We start from the raw sequence: 16,658 nt of genomic DNA on the forward strand, positions 1-16,658 counted from the left end.
ACAAATAAACTTGGGCATAAATTTTTAATGAAAATCTAACATAATCAAATTCACTTATCTCTTCTTTTATCTTGTGCTACGAACACAATGACTATTTATAAGAAATGAGATCAAAAAGAGTGGGTGAGTGAAAATATAATTGTAACCAAAATTTTTCACCACTAATTCTTTCACTCACTAATCCTTCTCTTTCTTGGAAAATTTTTGTGAAAAATGAAGGTTGAGAGCTTCCTATTTATAGGAAAATTTTGGGGAAGAAATGAAATTTGTAAAAGTGTGGGGAGAGGGGTGAAATTATAATTTTTTTTAAAATTAAAGAATAGGCATGGGATGAGCTAGGTATGAGTTGAGTACGGGATGGGGATGGGGATCATGTGAGGGAAATGGGAGTGCTTGCTAACACTCCCATTTAATTAATTTCTAATTAATTTACTTAATTAATTAATTAATTAAAATTTTTTTACTTTTTTTAAAAAAATCATTATTATTATCATTGTTATTATTTTTAGGCTATGTTTTAGTTTTTTTTTTTTTTTTTTTTTTTTAAGAATTAAGTTCGAATTTCAAAAACTTATGTGAGCCCCCATACAACTTTGAGACCCAAGTGGGTCCTACGTAACTCTCATAATTCTCATACGGTTTTATGAGTCTTACATAGCTTCAAGACTCATGTGGACCCCCATATGGCTTCAGGACTCATGTGGGCCCCACGCGGTATTGTGAGCCCCGCATAGAATACCTATATTATTATTATTTTATCCCATATTTTTACAAATTATGTCAATCAAAATATTATTTTATATACTTATTTATGTATACAATCAGTTTCTACCATGTTTTATCTTATGAAATTTCATTTTGACCAGACCGACCTCCAGGGAATGACTGAGCCGCAATAGTCTCTCAGCACTCGCTTAGACAAGGTCTTTCTTAGGCATCAAACATTGAATCAAGGATCCTAATAGAGAAATACTTTCGTTTTGATACTAACTAAATGACCATTATTATTATTCTACACTTTTTTTTTTTTGTGTTATTACATCAGGCCATATAAACTATTTTCATTAATTGGCCATATAAAAAGGCATTGTTAACATCAAGTTGTCTTAAGGGCCATCCCTGCATTACAACAATTGTTAGAAAAGTTCAAATTGTTGTAGGCTTCACAACGAGGCTAAAGGTTTCCTTGTAATCCAACCCAAGACGTTGATTGTAGCCTTTGGCAACAAGTCGTGATTTAAAACGATCTATAGACCCATCAAGTTTTCGCTTAACCCAGAATATCCATTTGCACCCTACGGGTTGACAATTAGGTGGAGGAGGGACCAGTTCCCATGTGCCATGGCGCATAAGGGTAGTAAGTTCCTCTGAGATGGTTGTTCTCAAGTGTGGTTCAAGAATAGCTTGTCCCATGCAAGTTGGTTCAATGATGCTGGGAATGGGATGTTTGGTTGTGGAATTTAGTTGTTTGGGTTTATGGATGTTATTCATTGATCGAGTGGTCATGCAGTGGGTTCGCGTAGGTTCTTGTGCAGACAAGTCACAAGTAGTTGGTATGTGACCAAGGTTCAAATCAATGGGTTCATGTGAATGTGAGGATGATGTCACAATGTCATGTGATGCAAGGGAGTTAGGGCATGAGAAAACATAGTTAAGATGATGGGAATGAAGAGAAGAAGTGAGAGAGGTGGTACCTGGGGGTGATGTGAAGGTGTTTGCTTCTACCGAAGTCACTGGTGGAGGCTGCTGAATGAATGGAGGTGCGTCAGGAAGGGGTGACGCACTTGCAGAGGACAACGATGATGTTGGTTTTTCAGAAAAACCATTTCAGGTTTCATCAAACAAAACATGCCTAGAGTGATACATTTTGTTGGTAGATGGATCAAGGCACTTATAGGCATTTTGGGTCAAAGAATAGCCCACGAAGAGACAGGGAACTGCTTTGGGCTGCATTTTGTTGGTATTATTTGACCGAGTGAGTGGAAAGCATAAACAACCAATTTTTTTTATCTTCAAATAGTTTGCTAGTTGTTTAAATAATGCTTCAAATGGAGATACGTTTTGAAGGAGAGGGGTTGGTTGATGGTTAATAAGGTATGCCACAGTGGAAAAGGCATAGGGCCAATATTTCAAGGGTAAAGAAGCATCATGTAATAAAGTAAGGCATGTTTCCACTAAGTGACGGTGACGACGCTTAGAAACACCATTTTGTTGCGGTGTATAAGGAGCGGTTGTGAAGTGGATTTTTCCATGAATGGAGAAATATTTTTTTAAAGCCGTAAACTCACCACCGTTATCTGAATATATGGTTTTGATTTCAGATTGAAATCTTGTTTCAACAAGATGCTTAAATTGGGGAAATATTGTGCTGACACTAGATTTTGTTTCCATAGGGTAAAACCAAATATATTTTGTGAAATGATCAACCAAAATGAGATAATAATGGGATCCATCAATGCCAATAGTAGTGGAGTGTCCCCAAACATCAGAGCATAGATTAAGTCAAGAGGGGCATGACTTTGAAGACTATTTTTCCGAAATGGGAGCTTGTGAGATGTATTAATGGAATAGGAAGTACAAAGATGAGAGACAATTTTTTCTTTTTCTATTGGAAGAGAAAAAGAGTTGACAAGGTCTTGGAAAATTTTATTAGATGGATGTCCAAAAAGTTTGTGCCACCCTTCAACGGAGGTCTGTTCATGTACGTTTGCAACCATAGGTGGAGAAGACTTCACCATTGACTTCGGAAGAGTGTAAACACCATTTTCACATGCACCTTTGAGTAGAACCGCCTCCGTGGTTTGATCCTTGACAAGAAAAAAAGAGGGATAAAATTCAACAAAAACATGATTGTGAGTGGTAAAATGATGAACAAAGATAAGATTTTTTCAAATATTAGGGACACAAAGGGTATCATTTAAATGAAAAGAGCATGTGGGTCAGTGAAGAACCAATGAACCAATGTGAGAGACATGCAAACCAGAACCATCACCGATGACAACCTCGTCAGTGCCATTGTATTCAGTATGAACAGATAAATTAGCCAAATCACCAGTGATATTGTGGGAGGCTGCAGAGTCTATAAGCCACTTTGTGTTTGGGGCTGGTACAGTGGAGGCACAGTTGGCCGTTGTTGCAAGAAATTGGACAGGAGCACAATATTTAGAAGTATGGCCCAACTGTTCACATAGTTGGCATTTGGGGGCCAAGGCTTCCTACTGTCTCGTGGGCCGCTAGTTTTCTGGTATTGGCCCTGAGAGTTGTGGTTCTGTAGGGCTCCACTGCTGTGGTCAATACCATTTTGTTTTGAGAAACCCGTGGAAGAGTGACCTCCAAAAAATCGTCGAGTAAAGTAGTTTGCAGAGGAGACTAGCTACTGGGATGTGGCTACGAGGTGACGAAGGTACACATCGTGACTTACAAGAAGGTCATGTAACTCCTTAAAGGTGAGAGGGCATTCTCGGGCACGAATAGGAGCCGTGATCTCACGAAAATCAACACCCAAACCATTGAGGATGTAAAGTGTTAGATCATCGTTAGAGATTGGATGATCGATGAGGGAGATTGCATCTACGAGAGACTTGATTGTGTGGAGGTACTCTTGAATTGATTGATTTCCATTTTTTATCAGAGTAAGTTCCTCCTTAAGTTGCATTGCCCTAGTCCGAGACTTGCTTGCGTACATTGTGTGTAATTTTTATCATGCTTCTTGGGAGGTTTTGGCAATGGAGATGAAGGGTGTAATAGTGGTGGTCGTAGAGGCCAGAATGGCACTGAGGATAAGCTTATCTTGTCTTATCCAGTGTGTTCTTTGATAAGCGAAAGTGGAGGGATCATTGGGTTTAGGGTAGGGCTTATCACCTATAACATAATCAAGGATATTATATACAATGAGCAGTGCTTCGAACTGGGCACGCCATTGAGGAAAGGTGGAAGGAGTGAGTTTTTCGTTGATCTGAGCAGTGATATTAAAAGCAATAAGGGGAATGTCTGTTGGAGATGGGAGGGTTGCAATCGGGTTATGGGTATTGTGAGAGGAAGGGATCGAAGGTTCGGTGGAGGTTGGCTCTACTGATACCATGATGAAGTTTTAAAAAATATGAACAAAGATTCTTATTGCTGTCAATGGAGAAATCTTTCACACTTTTTCACTTTATTGTATCAGCATATATACACATTTACAAACTCTATTCTAGGCAAGAGAATTAAAATCACGCCTCACATTTACAGCACAGAATATTTGATATTTATTACAAACATAATATCAGCCTATAAAGTAGGACTTGTGATTGGGAGCTTGATTTAAGGAGTCTTTCCTTATAAACTATTATTCATTAAATAATAAATTTCTTTGCATCCTCAGCAGATTCTCATTTTTTTAAAATAAATTATTCAAAATTAAAATATTAAAATACTAACCTAAAATTAATTTTAAATTTAAAAAAAAAAATTCATGGTCTACATTTATAAGGGAATATCCTAGATTTGTTTCTTACAAGAAATTTCAATAATCAAAATTTACAACCATATACTAGAAACTTTTAAATTTTTATGTTTAAATGGTAAGTGCTTTAAGGTGTATGCAATTAAGATAGGCTACCTCTCATCATATAATAATAATAATAATAGATGCTAAGCCACTTTGCATTCTTATCTAATTAACACCTTTATCCCCGGTGACTTGCTTTTAATGGATGTGTGACAAGTCAACACAAAATTTGCCCAAATACCGAATTGCCCTAATCCCTTTTTTACTTAAACCACATCGCATTTATGCCCCTGGCCTTGTTTTGATTTTACATTCATGTTCTCCGATTGACAGTTTGGCACTAAAACTAGCAGATTTTTCTCTACATTCTAAGTTGATTCTTACGTATTAAATTTTTATATATATATATATATATATATATATTTCTTTGCACTCTTATCAGCACTAATCACCAATAAGCAAGAGTTGAGTTTTTCTTTCAACTTTCAAGCACTATCAACAGATCGTTCTTCTTTTTCTTTTTTTTTTTTTGTAAGAGGAGCAGCCAGCCATGGCAGAAAATGCTCATGCACTTGATGGTTCCTCGCTGCGCAGAAGTCCAATACTTAACCATTTTCAAGAAACTATGACCCAATTGCGGGGTAAATGGACTTCAAAAACTACTTCCCTTATCTTCATCTTCCTCTGTTTTGGGTTCCTCCTTTCGGTCAGATGGGTAAGGTTTATAATTATATTATATAGGCCTTTCAAGCTCATGCTTCCTGCAATTTTTATGCTCTGGTACATTGTCAATGGTTTTGTTACCCTCATAATGCTTTCAACAGGCCTACATGAAAGGTTCTGCTTCACTAGAAGTGATTCCGGGCACAAAAGGCCACAGGGAGACCCTGAAGAAAAGCAGAGTCCAATTCAAGTGCCCAGTTGGGGAAAAGTTGCATACCTGCCCGAAGAATTACACGGCCCGGTCGGGGGTTGGGGATTCTCCGTGGCGGGACGAGGAGTGCCCGGGATACTTCCGGTGGATCCATGAAGATCTGAAGCCATGGAAGGGTGGTGGAATCAGCAGGGAAGTGGTGGAGAGTGCCAAAGATGGTGCAAATCTTAGACTAGTAATTGTTGGGGGAAGAGTGTACATCGAGAAGTACCATGCTGCTTTTCAAACAAGGGATGTTTTCACAATATGGGGGATTTTACAGCTTCTAAGATTGTACCCTGGAAGGCTACCAGACTTGGATTTGATGTTCAGGTGTGGTGACACTCAAGTGGTCAAGAAAAGTGATTACAATGGTCCAAATGCCAGAGCACCACCACCTATGTTCGGCTACTGCAGAAATGATGAGACACTCACCATTGTGTTCCCAGATTGGTCCTTCTGGGGTTGGTAAAGTCTTCCAACCATTTTCATTTCTCTGTGTGTAATGCCTTTAATCGATTCGGGTTTATGGAATGGAAATGACTAAAAAAAATCAAACGATGAGTTTGATTCTGTTTTGTTCGTAGAGTTAATGTTTTTCTAGTGCAAAAGGGCATATGATCAGGGATTTATATTGTTAAGCACTTGCCTGTTTGTTTTTTGTAGGCCTGAGATTCACATAAAACCGTGGGAGTCCTTGATTGAAGAATTGGAAGAGGGAAACAAGAAATCGATGTGGATAGAGAGGGAGCCCTATGCTTATTGGAAAGGGAACATACATACAAATGCTAGAAGAGAAAGACTTTCGCAGTGTAATTCAACGGATAAACAAGATTGGAATGTTCGAATATATGACATGGTAATAACTTCTTTCTATTATATTTAAAGGATGCTAAGACCTTTTCTCTCAGGAAAAGTGAGATAGAGCTTAATAACACCAATATGAATATGGGTGAATCCCTGGTTGAGGTACTTTTTGGGAAGCTCTGGGGAGAGCTCTAGAGTCACAAACTTAAATTTCAATGGATGTCACACAGGCATCTTCAAAATGGTCAATCAATTTAAGATTAGACCCTTGCGTTGCAAAAAAGATTTCTCTTTACTATCTATTCCAAAAAAAAATTAGGTAGACTTCTCACAAGTTGAAGCCCATATAGCCCAATACATAATATTACAAAGTTCAAAAAGAACATATTGAAAGCAATGCATCATTAAAACTTAGAAGTTGCAATATGTCCTAAACTATTAGGAATCTTTTCATGATATACAATTTATCGAGGCTATTAGATTTTGAAATTAATGAATACTAAGATAGTCAATGTTTATCTAAAAGGATGCTTTCTTGTCCAACACACAACACCAAAGGTATGTAAGGCAGAATCTAGGGTCTAGATTGTTATATACGTTAGTCACAATTATAGCATGGAAAATAACATTATTTGCACATTTGGTCACTCTAGAAAATATAAATTAAAAGGAAATTATCCAATCACATTTATTGTAACCATTTTACAAGTCCAACATTTTGTCCATTTGTTTTGAATTTGTGCATGTTATGTGTGTAAATATTTATTCTTCACCTCTAAAATCTTCTCGTCTTTAAAATTCTCAAACATGATTTGCGAGTATGTCAAATTGTTTTTTGAGTCCAATGGTTCAAACAAGTGTGGGATAAGGAGAGGGCTTTAGCATATACATTGGTTGTCTCCTTGGGGGCTTTAGTAAATAGCCACACCTAAAAGTACATAAAAAAAAAAAAAATTTCTTACATAGTGAAAGCTCTCTAAAGCATTTAATTTGTTTATACCATCAAGTGTAGGATTGGCGACATGCACATGATCAAGGATACAAGGACACAAATTTAGCTGCTCAGTGTACTCATAGGTAGGAAATCAATTTTTAATTTAAATAATTTTAATCATCCTTATTTATTCTTCATACATATTCCCCATATCACTTACTAATCCTTTTTTTGTTCCTAACCTAAATTCATATATGTAGGTATAAGATATATATGGAAGGAGTCACATGGTCGGTCAGTAAAAAGTATATTCTAGCCTGTGATTCTTTGTCTCTATTTTTGAAGCCCTATTACTATGATTTTTTCTCAAGAACTTTACTGCCTTTGATCCACTACTGGCCAATAAATGAGAGTGATGAATGCAAATCTCTTAAATTTGCAGTCGATTGGGGCAACAACCATATACGCAAGGTAACTAACCAATCATATATATATATATATATATATATATATATATATATATATATATATATCTTAATTCCTATAAGCATGTTGAGCTACAACTTATTCAAAATGAAAGTCCACTAGAAGTCTATAAATGGATTGAAAATTTTGAGAGAAGGACAAAGAAGGTATGAATATAATGAGCTAAGGCATTATATTATTATATTGTTGTATAAGGGAATTTTGAGATATTTTTATGGGTGGGTGGGTGTGTGTGTGTGTGTGTGTGTGTGTGTGTGCATGCGTGCATTCTTCACATTTTTCTTTGATTTCTCCACTTACTTGTGTGTAACTCTACTGTGTCTCAACAACATTGCCTATCTACTACTCCAAGAATGCTACTAGTTTTAGAAATCCCATAGCTCATACTCATTGATACAAGAAAAGAAACATGTTTGTATGTATATATGCACGTACATTTTTGTGAATTAAGCGAGCTTAATGTCAGGAAAGAAAAAGTAACTGATAAAAAAAAAATGGAGAGAAATTACAATCAAATCACCAAGCATCGTTTGAATGAACCATTTTGAAGACTTGGATCTCCCATATCCAAGAACACGCATGCCAAGATTAGCCATGAACCCTACTACCCTTTTATATATTGTGCGATGTAGTTTCACACACTTCATTGTCTACCCAACATCTTCTTGCTACACCGATTCAAGAAAAATGAGAGATGGACTAGGTACTTATGTTAATGGAGTGAACAATGTGCTACGAGTTAGATTCCACCACCACCCTCTTGAAATTAAATTCCCATGCCATATTTAAACCTTCCCAAATAGTTAGTATCTGTATTGTGAGGGGATCACATAATTCTTGGTTTATTGCAAGCCCCATCATCCACTATCCCAAATGGTCTCTTATGACTCCACCTCCTGACAACCCTAGGTTACCTTTTGATGCTTCGAGTATGGAATTTAGCTTAATCATTTGAAGCAATGTATATTAATTATGATGAACTATTCCTCCTTAGTCAAAAATTAGTATTGTCTCTTTTGAATCTTATGAATATGTGTAATATGTTGCTCTTGCCAAGGTGTTCTAAGGGTTTGCCCTCTAGTGAAAGAGGTCTCTCAATATTCCTCCACCTCCGAAGTTAAAGTTACTGTTGACCTTATTGGTCATGCCCGATTTTGACTATGACAAATATTCATTGTATCTAATGAGTGTTTGAGTTTTTGTGTAAGAACTAAGACTGTTAAGATCAAGATGTGCAGAAAGCAAACAAAGCCTGAAGACCAATTTATAATTCAATATTGTAATATATTTAATTGGTCTGTAATAGTAAGTAGGTATTTGGTTTGTAATAAGCTCACACACATCACATGTATGGTTTATTTTGTAAGCTAAAACCAAATCATAATGCAAAATGACCTTAGCATGACCTTAGGGTATACCCTTCAGTCGACCGACACCAGAATTTTTCGATGTCTTCAAATTGGACCCCAAGTGACCCTAGGACACACACATTTACACATATGTTTGTTAGGCACTTGAATAGGACTTGTTTGTTTCGAAACGGGACCGAAATGCACATATGGTGCACTTTCGGTCGACCAGCCAAGCTAGTTCATTTTGGCCTGGTCGACCGAAACCTCCCTAGGTCAACTAATTGACCAAGGCCCTGGTCGACCGAACCAGAATTGTTCAAAAAGCCCCGGTCAACTGAAACCTCTTTGGTCAACATTTTAACCACCTGGTCGACCGAGCCAGGTAGTTCAAAAAGCCCTAGTCGACCGAAACCTCTGTGGGTCAAAAGTTTGACCATCTGGTCAACCGACCACTTTTGTACTCCAACTACCTGGTCGACCGAAGGGTCCTTGGGAGAAATCCCAACGGTTTGGTCGACCGAAGGGTCCTTGGGAGAAATCCCAATGGTTTGGTCGACCGAACCAGGTAGTTCAAAATGTCCTCGTTGACCGAACCTCGAAAAATTGAGAAATCGCCCTCTCCTGGTCGATCGAGCCCTTAGTTCAATACTCCCTTGGTCGACCGAACCATATGAGACTTGGTCGATCAAAACTGATCTGCTCGACCGGACCTCTCGGGTTGCCATAATTTTTACCACAGGTTGAATATTTTTAAACAGGGTTAAAATGCTTTAAATGTCATTAATCTTTTCTAAAAATCCCTAATATGTCCCCAACGGTCATATTTCTCCCATGTCTATATATATGAGTTCATTTGAGAAAATTAAAGGTGATTAGCCACTTTGATTAGGGAAGAATTCTCTGAAAAATAAAAACCATATACTACTCATTTTCTTACTCAAATCGCTCATACTTGCCTTCTATTATTGCCTACATCATTTGTAAGTTGATTGAGTGTTCTACTTAAATAGGTTTGCTCTCCTTGTGCTACTTGTTTGACACGATTTTCTTGAGAGCCAAACCTAAGGATTCTTAGGGGGCTTTTTCTAATAAGCCTATCCTAAGAAGACTTTGTTTGATCTTCTAAGCTTGCACCTTTATTACAAGATCTTGAGAAGATTGTATTTATTTTTGGTTACAAAAACTTTTCAAACACTTCCAAATATCTATTGCACTTTTATCTTATAAAATATTTGAAGAGATATTTGTTTGTGTGATAGTGGTCTTTGTTGCAATATTCTTTCACTCATATATTATTTGCTGAATACAAAGATTAGACATCTTTTGAAAACCAAGCATATACATCATTTAATACCAACATGCTTGAGATATCTTACTGATTGAAATACTGGAGACTTGACATCTTTGTGTGAACTTATTTGTTGAATATCTTGTGATACAAAGATTGCTTGTTTGACACTCTCACGTGTGCATTACACTGATAGAAAATATCTATGAGAGTTGAACCATTTAGACCACATTGAGCTTACATATTGAATCATATTGTGGTGTATGTTATTGCATGCATTTGGGTACATATCTGCTTTACACGAAAGCACAATCACTGTACCATCTAATTATATACACATTTGTTGTATCCAGGCACAGGCCTGAAGAGGGGGACTAGCCCTGAAATAGTCTCGGATTGGCTTGGACTCGGTTAGGAAATCTAGGTGCGTTGTCCTGTTAAGGCGTGTAGGTTGAGGTCAGCCCCGCTAATTGACCTGGTTAAGGTTGAGTTCAGCCCTTTGTTAATTTGACCTGGTTGTAAACGGTGCCTCTCCACCCTTAAGTGAGCTATTAGTGGAATCTTCTGGATTGCGAGTTAGAGGCAGGGACGTAGGCACAATTCGCCGAACCCTGATAACATATCATGTGTTCATTTACATTTCCGCACTTTATATTTACTGCACGTATATATTATTGTGTGAATGATGTGTTTGATTTAATTTTCACATCATTATTATCTCGCTTTCGGAAATTGCACAGACAAGTCCCTACGTTGTGTATGTACTATTGTTGAATAGAATAACCTAGGAGAAAAAGTTTTAAATTCCAATTCACCCCCCCCCCTTCTTGGTAATACACCAATTCTAACAGTTACATTGTTTCAAAAACTATTGATAAATTCCATCTTCCTATCCCTTCCAAAATCTTTTTGAAAAATTGAGTTATTCATGATTAGAGATTCATAACATGGAACATTTCTCACTTTGAAACCTTGATCGATGCATTCCAAATGCTTTTTGCCACTTGACAGTCAAAGAGAACATGCATTGTACTCTAATTAATTTCATGAATGATGACTTGAATCGATGACATAGTGAGTTTTTTTTTGTTGCATGTAAGAGTTAAACTCATTTAAATAATTCTCTAACTAGTTTTATGCATGGAAACTTGACAGGCTAAAGAGATTGGAAGATCAGGAAGCAATTTCATTCAAGAGAAACTAAAGATGATTTATGTGTACGACTACATGTTTCATCTATTAAATGAATATGCAAAGCTATTGAAATACAAGCCAACTGTGCCTCCAGGAGCTGTTGAAGTGTGTTCAGAAACAATGGCTTGCACAAGGAAAGTAAAGTTGGAGAAGATGTATATGGTAGAATCCATGGTCGAGGGTCCTGCAGATGCAGCACCATGCAAACTACCACCTCCTTATGATCCTCTAGATCTTCGATCTTTTCTTAAAAGAAACGAAGCTTTGATTAAACAAGTGGAGGTTTGGGAAGAAATTGGAAATATTGGAGAGGAGATCTTTTATAAACCTAAATAATATTAAAATTAAATCTTCTTAATTAGTATTTGGGAACATAAATTTTAGAATTTGAATTTGGATTTATGTAAATTTAAAAGAAACTCAATCCAATCTATTCTACATTTTTTTTCTAAATTCCTTTCTATCTCCTAATGTAGGGTTAATCAATTTTCAAATTTAAGCTCTACTTATCCTTTTTTTATTATTATTATATATATATATCGTCGGGTGTCCTAAGCTTACGCACCAAACTAATCCCACGCCTACACCAATTGTGCCCTCGACCAACACGTAGGAGGTTAATCACGGATGTGTGCTATAGGCAGCAGGGTTTGAACCCTAGACTTCACCTTTGTCCAAGGTCGTCTGACACAGGTCCTTACCACCTGTGCTTATGCCTGTGGGCTAAGCTCTACTTATCTTGATTATATTTAAAAGGGATCTTTATAGTCTTTTCCCACATATCTCCAATTTTACAAAAAGTAGGCATCGTTTTTTTTTTCTCTTAAGAATAAATCAAGTAGGTTTTATCATCATTTTCTCACCTCCATTTTTGTAGAAATTTAAACTTAAATATCTTAGGCATCTATTTTAAAGCTTTATACATACAAATATGTGATAACATGAGTATTTTATGTATATTATGGACCTCCAACTTCTTGTAATGAATGCTTTATATAGTTTTAGTGTGTTCAGCAAGATTGTAAAGCCCTTTATGATGAAGCTCGGATACTTCGTTTCAAAGTGTATTGTGAGATATTTAAGTTTATTAATTGGTGCACTTATATGAAATTTCTTTATTTAAGTTTTGCGGGGAAAAAAATAGCGAAATAACTGAACATACACAATATAGTTGCACAAACTTTCCCACTTTGTACAAGTAAAATAGAACAATGGGCTAAAGATATAGCCACTGAATTCTAATTTTAGAATTTAATCCAATAACACAAAAATTAGATCACTAAATAAATCAACAAATAATTGGTAAGAATAGTAAAAAAATAAAACACCCAGAAACAAAACATCAAGAATTTACACGGAAAACCCCAAATTAGGGAAAAACCATGGGACCTCCCGTCGAAGCCAGATCCACTAGATAAGATGAAAAAAAAATACAAGGATCCACAAGCTCTACAAAGAGCTCTCAATAACAATGGTCATTGCAACAATCATAAACAATCTTATTCGAATGCCAATCTCACCAACAAGAACTTGAGATCAATGAAAGACTGTCTCATCATAAGAAAACATCCAAAGAAAAATATCCCAATAAAAGCCAATTAAATCAAAACCCTTGTCATCACGATTGCATACCTAAATTTTCAAGTCAATCGGAGTCCATTTGGTCATCTGATCAAGTACCCCAAGTAAGTTTCTTCTTCCCTATTTCTTCATTTTCGTCAAGCTATCATCAGCCCTCTCTTTCTTCTTTGTTACAATTTCCAGCACATCCACTCACACACACAACCCTTAGTTTCCTTTTCTTTATATATTTATTTTTTTATAAATTTAAAAAATTGTCCCTCCTTTTAATTTTGTGACGAGGAACACTTAATAATCTCCCCCTTTCGACTCATGGGGAGAAGTCTTGAAGACCTATAGCCACTTGCAAAATTCAAGCTTCCTTTGAGGTAATGCTTTTGGCATCATATAAGCTCTATTCTTATCTATGTGAATTTTCTCAAGTTGCAGTAGTTTCATCTCTAGTGCATCTCTGATCTATTGATTCCTCATATGTCACAATGCAACATATATTTTTATTTCTTGATGCAGAGCCATATTAGTAACATTTTCATCCATAAAAGCTCCTTAGAAGCTTCAATGATAACAGTATATTCAGCCTCTATACTTGAAAAAGAAACACATTTGTGCACTTTTGACTGCCAAGACACTGTGCCACCTACAAAAGTCATTAGATGCCTAGATATTGATTTTTTGGAGTCAACATCCTCTATCATATACAAACTTTAGATGTTCCCTTGAGATATTGAAGTTTATTAACTAGTTTTCCACTACTGAAACCAGTTAGTGAAACCATTTAACTCAAGTTTTCCACTACTGAAACATATACAAACTTTAGATGTTCCCTTGAGATATTGAAGTATCCATTTCATTGCCTCATAATGTCGTTTACCTAGATTCAAAAGAAACCGACTTATTATACCAATTGCATGAGCTATATCCAATCTTGTACATACTATGGCATACATCAAACTACCAATAGAAGCATAAAGAAATTTTTCCATGCATTCCTTCTCTCTATCACTCATTATTTAGAGATTAACTTGAAGTGACCTGCAAGTGGATAACACACTAGCTTCACATTACGCAAGTTGAATATTTTCAATACCATTTCAAAATACCTTTCCTGAGAAAGTCAAAGCTTCCTATGCTTCTTGTCATGGATATTCTCATGCTAAGAATTTGTTCTGCCAATCCCAAGTCTTTCATTTTACAAACTTATTCAATTCTTGCATAAGTTAGCTATTCTTGACATCATGACAACCAATCAACATGTCATCCACATAAAGCAAAAGAATAATAAAATTATCATTAGAAAATTTCTGAACAAAAACATAATGATAAGAAGAAAGGCCTTACCATATCCATTTTGTGACATAAAAGTTTCAAACTTCTTGTTCCATTGTTGTGGAGCTTGTTTTAGTCCATACAAGTTTTTTTATAGCTTGCACACAAGATGCTTTGTACCTTTCTCCGAAAATCCTTTAGGTTGTTTCTTGTAGATTTCTTTGTGCAAGTCACCATGGAAGGAGACAGTCTTCACATCAAGTTGTTCAAACTCCAAGTTAAAACTTGCTTCCAAGTTAAAAATCATTCTAATAGAAGAAATCTTGATCATGGGAGAAAAAATTTCCTCAAAATCAATGTCTTTCCTTTGACCAAGACCTTTAACCACCAATCTTGCCTTGTACCTAAGTTGTGAACTATTTCCATCATTCTTCAACCTAAACAACCATTTGTTCTTGAATGCTCTCTTGCTCTTGCACAACTTTACTAGCTTATAAGTCTTTTTGTCTCCAAGAGATTTCATGTCTTCCTACATAGCTTTCAGCCACTCTTTATTGTGATCACAAGCCATAGCTTCTTTAACGTACTAAGGTGCTCCCCCATCAGTGAAGTTCACATAGTTCCCATAGTAAAACTTTATATTTTGGTGATGCTTTAGTGGATCTTCTAAGTGGACGTGCTACTAGTGGTTTTGGAATAGGTTACTCAATTTGGTTTTCTATGACATCCTCATTTTTTAATGGTTCAACTTAGCTTTATATGACTTCATCATTCGGTAATGGATCATCACCATTAATTTCACCACCTTCTTGCTGATCTCCCTTATAATTATCATTCAACATGGTAGGAGTCTCCATAATAGGAATAATAGGCTTTATCAAAGTGAGTTTCTCCTTCTCTAATTTCTTGTCAAAGTCTTCAAGGGTTTGGTATTCAAGGAACACAACAAGCTTGCTTCTAATTAGCTTTTTGTTAATTGGATCCCAAAACTTGTAATCAAACTCTTTATGACCATAACCCTAGAAGATACACTAGCTTGACTTGTCATCTAAATTGGATTTCTCATCTTTGGGAATGTAAACAAAAGCTCAGCGGCCAATGTGACAACCCGAATAAAAATGGAATTTAAATAATAAAGAGGAAAGGAAATTATCAAAGGACTCGTCGACGAAGACAAGAAATTTCGTTGACGAATGACGTGACTCGTCGACGAATCCCCTATTCTATAAATATCAAAATCTGAATTTTTACCTTCACAGTTAAGTAATCTCTCTTCTCTCTCTCTCTCTTCCATTCGGCCCTCTCTCTCTATCTTTCTCATCGATTTTGGGCCAGATTTACGCCGGTTCGACAATCTGAAGTCACCACGACGCTCCTGGGGAAGTTCTCTCCAAATCTGTCGGAGCGTATCGTTAGTGAAAGCAAGTTGGAAATCATCCCTGAGTTGAGGTAAGGCTTTTTAAGCCAAATTTGGTCTTACGGTAGTTATAGGAAATGATATATGCGTGAAAATACTAAAGTTTAATATTGGGAGTTTTCAATTTCAGGGTATTAATCAGAAAATCCTACGGGTGTGAGACCAGAGTGTATAGGGGCTTTTCTCAATAGCCAAGTAAGGGAATAAACTAAAGCAATTACTTTTCATGCAAATTACTATTATTTATGAGCAAATTGATTTCCTGAAAATATGTGTGATATTTAAATATTGTGGAATTAATGCACGATTGGGAAAAATATTGTTATTATGTTAAAATGTGTATATATGTATGAGATGCCAGAAATCATAATTTTCAAAATGCAATGTATGGTTTTATACAGGAAATGTGTGGCATGAATATTATTCTACGTGGAGAAATATTGTGATATGATAATGATATGAATGCAGTATGATTTGAGAAGTTATGGAAGTATACAGTACATTATGATTTTGATAAATGCATGATAAAATGATTATTTTCAGAATGACGTATTTATGTATGTTTTCGGCGCAAGGCCGTATTTATGAAATGTTCAGCACGAGGCTATAATTATGAAATGTTCGGCATGAGGCCGTAATTATGAAATGTTCGTCATGAGGCCGTATTTACGAAATGATCGGCACAAGGGCGCTATAATATCATGTATTATATGTTATCAGAACCCGAATGTTAGTTTAGTTTAGTTCAGGAGCTCGGTACCGTAGCTATATAGATCAAATATCTATGTTCAGACTTGTGCTAACCACCCTACGAAGGGGTGGGAGATGGATAGTCGATGTGACTTTCAATGTAGAGTTGTAGACGTCCACCTGGCATTCCGGACTAGGGTGTGGCGGGCCCATCGTACTTACAGACATATTTGACTCGGTA

At 36.3% G+C, this 16,658-nt stretch overlaps 1 protein-coding gene across 1 annotated transcript; it reads left to right on the top strand.

The window, feature by feature from the left end:
- The first annotated feature begins 4,956 nt into the window (after window positions 1–4,956).
- Window positions 4,957–11,916, top strand: LOC131166116 (uncharacterized). Its single transcript, XM_058124412.1, has 6 exons — window positions 4,957–5,204; window positions 5,314–5,870; window positions 6,069–6,261; window positions 7,222–7,286; window positions 7,404–7,614; window positions 11,425–11,916. The coding sequence occupies exons 1-6, from the start codon at window positions 5,040–5,042 to the stop codon at window positions 11,797–11,799; spliced, it is 1,566 nt and encodes a 521-aa protein (XP_057980395.1). The 5' UTR covers window positions 4,957–5,039; the 3' UTR covers window positions 11,800–11,916.
- The last annotated feature ends 4,742 nt before the right edge of the window (window positions 11,917–16,658 follow it).

Source organism: Malania oleifera, chromosome 10 (assembly GCF_029873635.1).
Source record: "Malania oleifera isolate guangnan ecotype guangnan chromosome 10, ASM2987363v1, whole genome shotgun sequence".
Taxonomy (NCBI): domain Eukaryota; kingdom Viridiplantae; phylum Streptophyta; class Magnoliopsida; order Santalales; family Ximeniaceae; genus Malania; species Malania oleifera.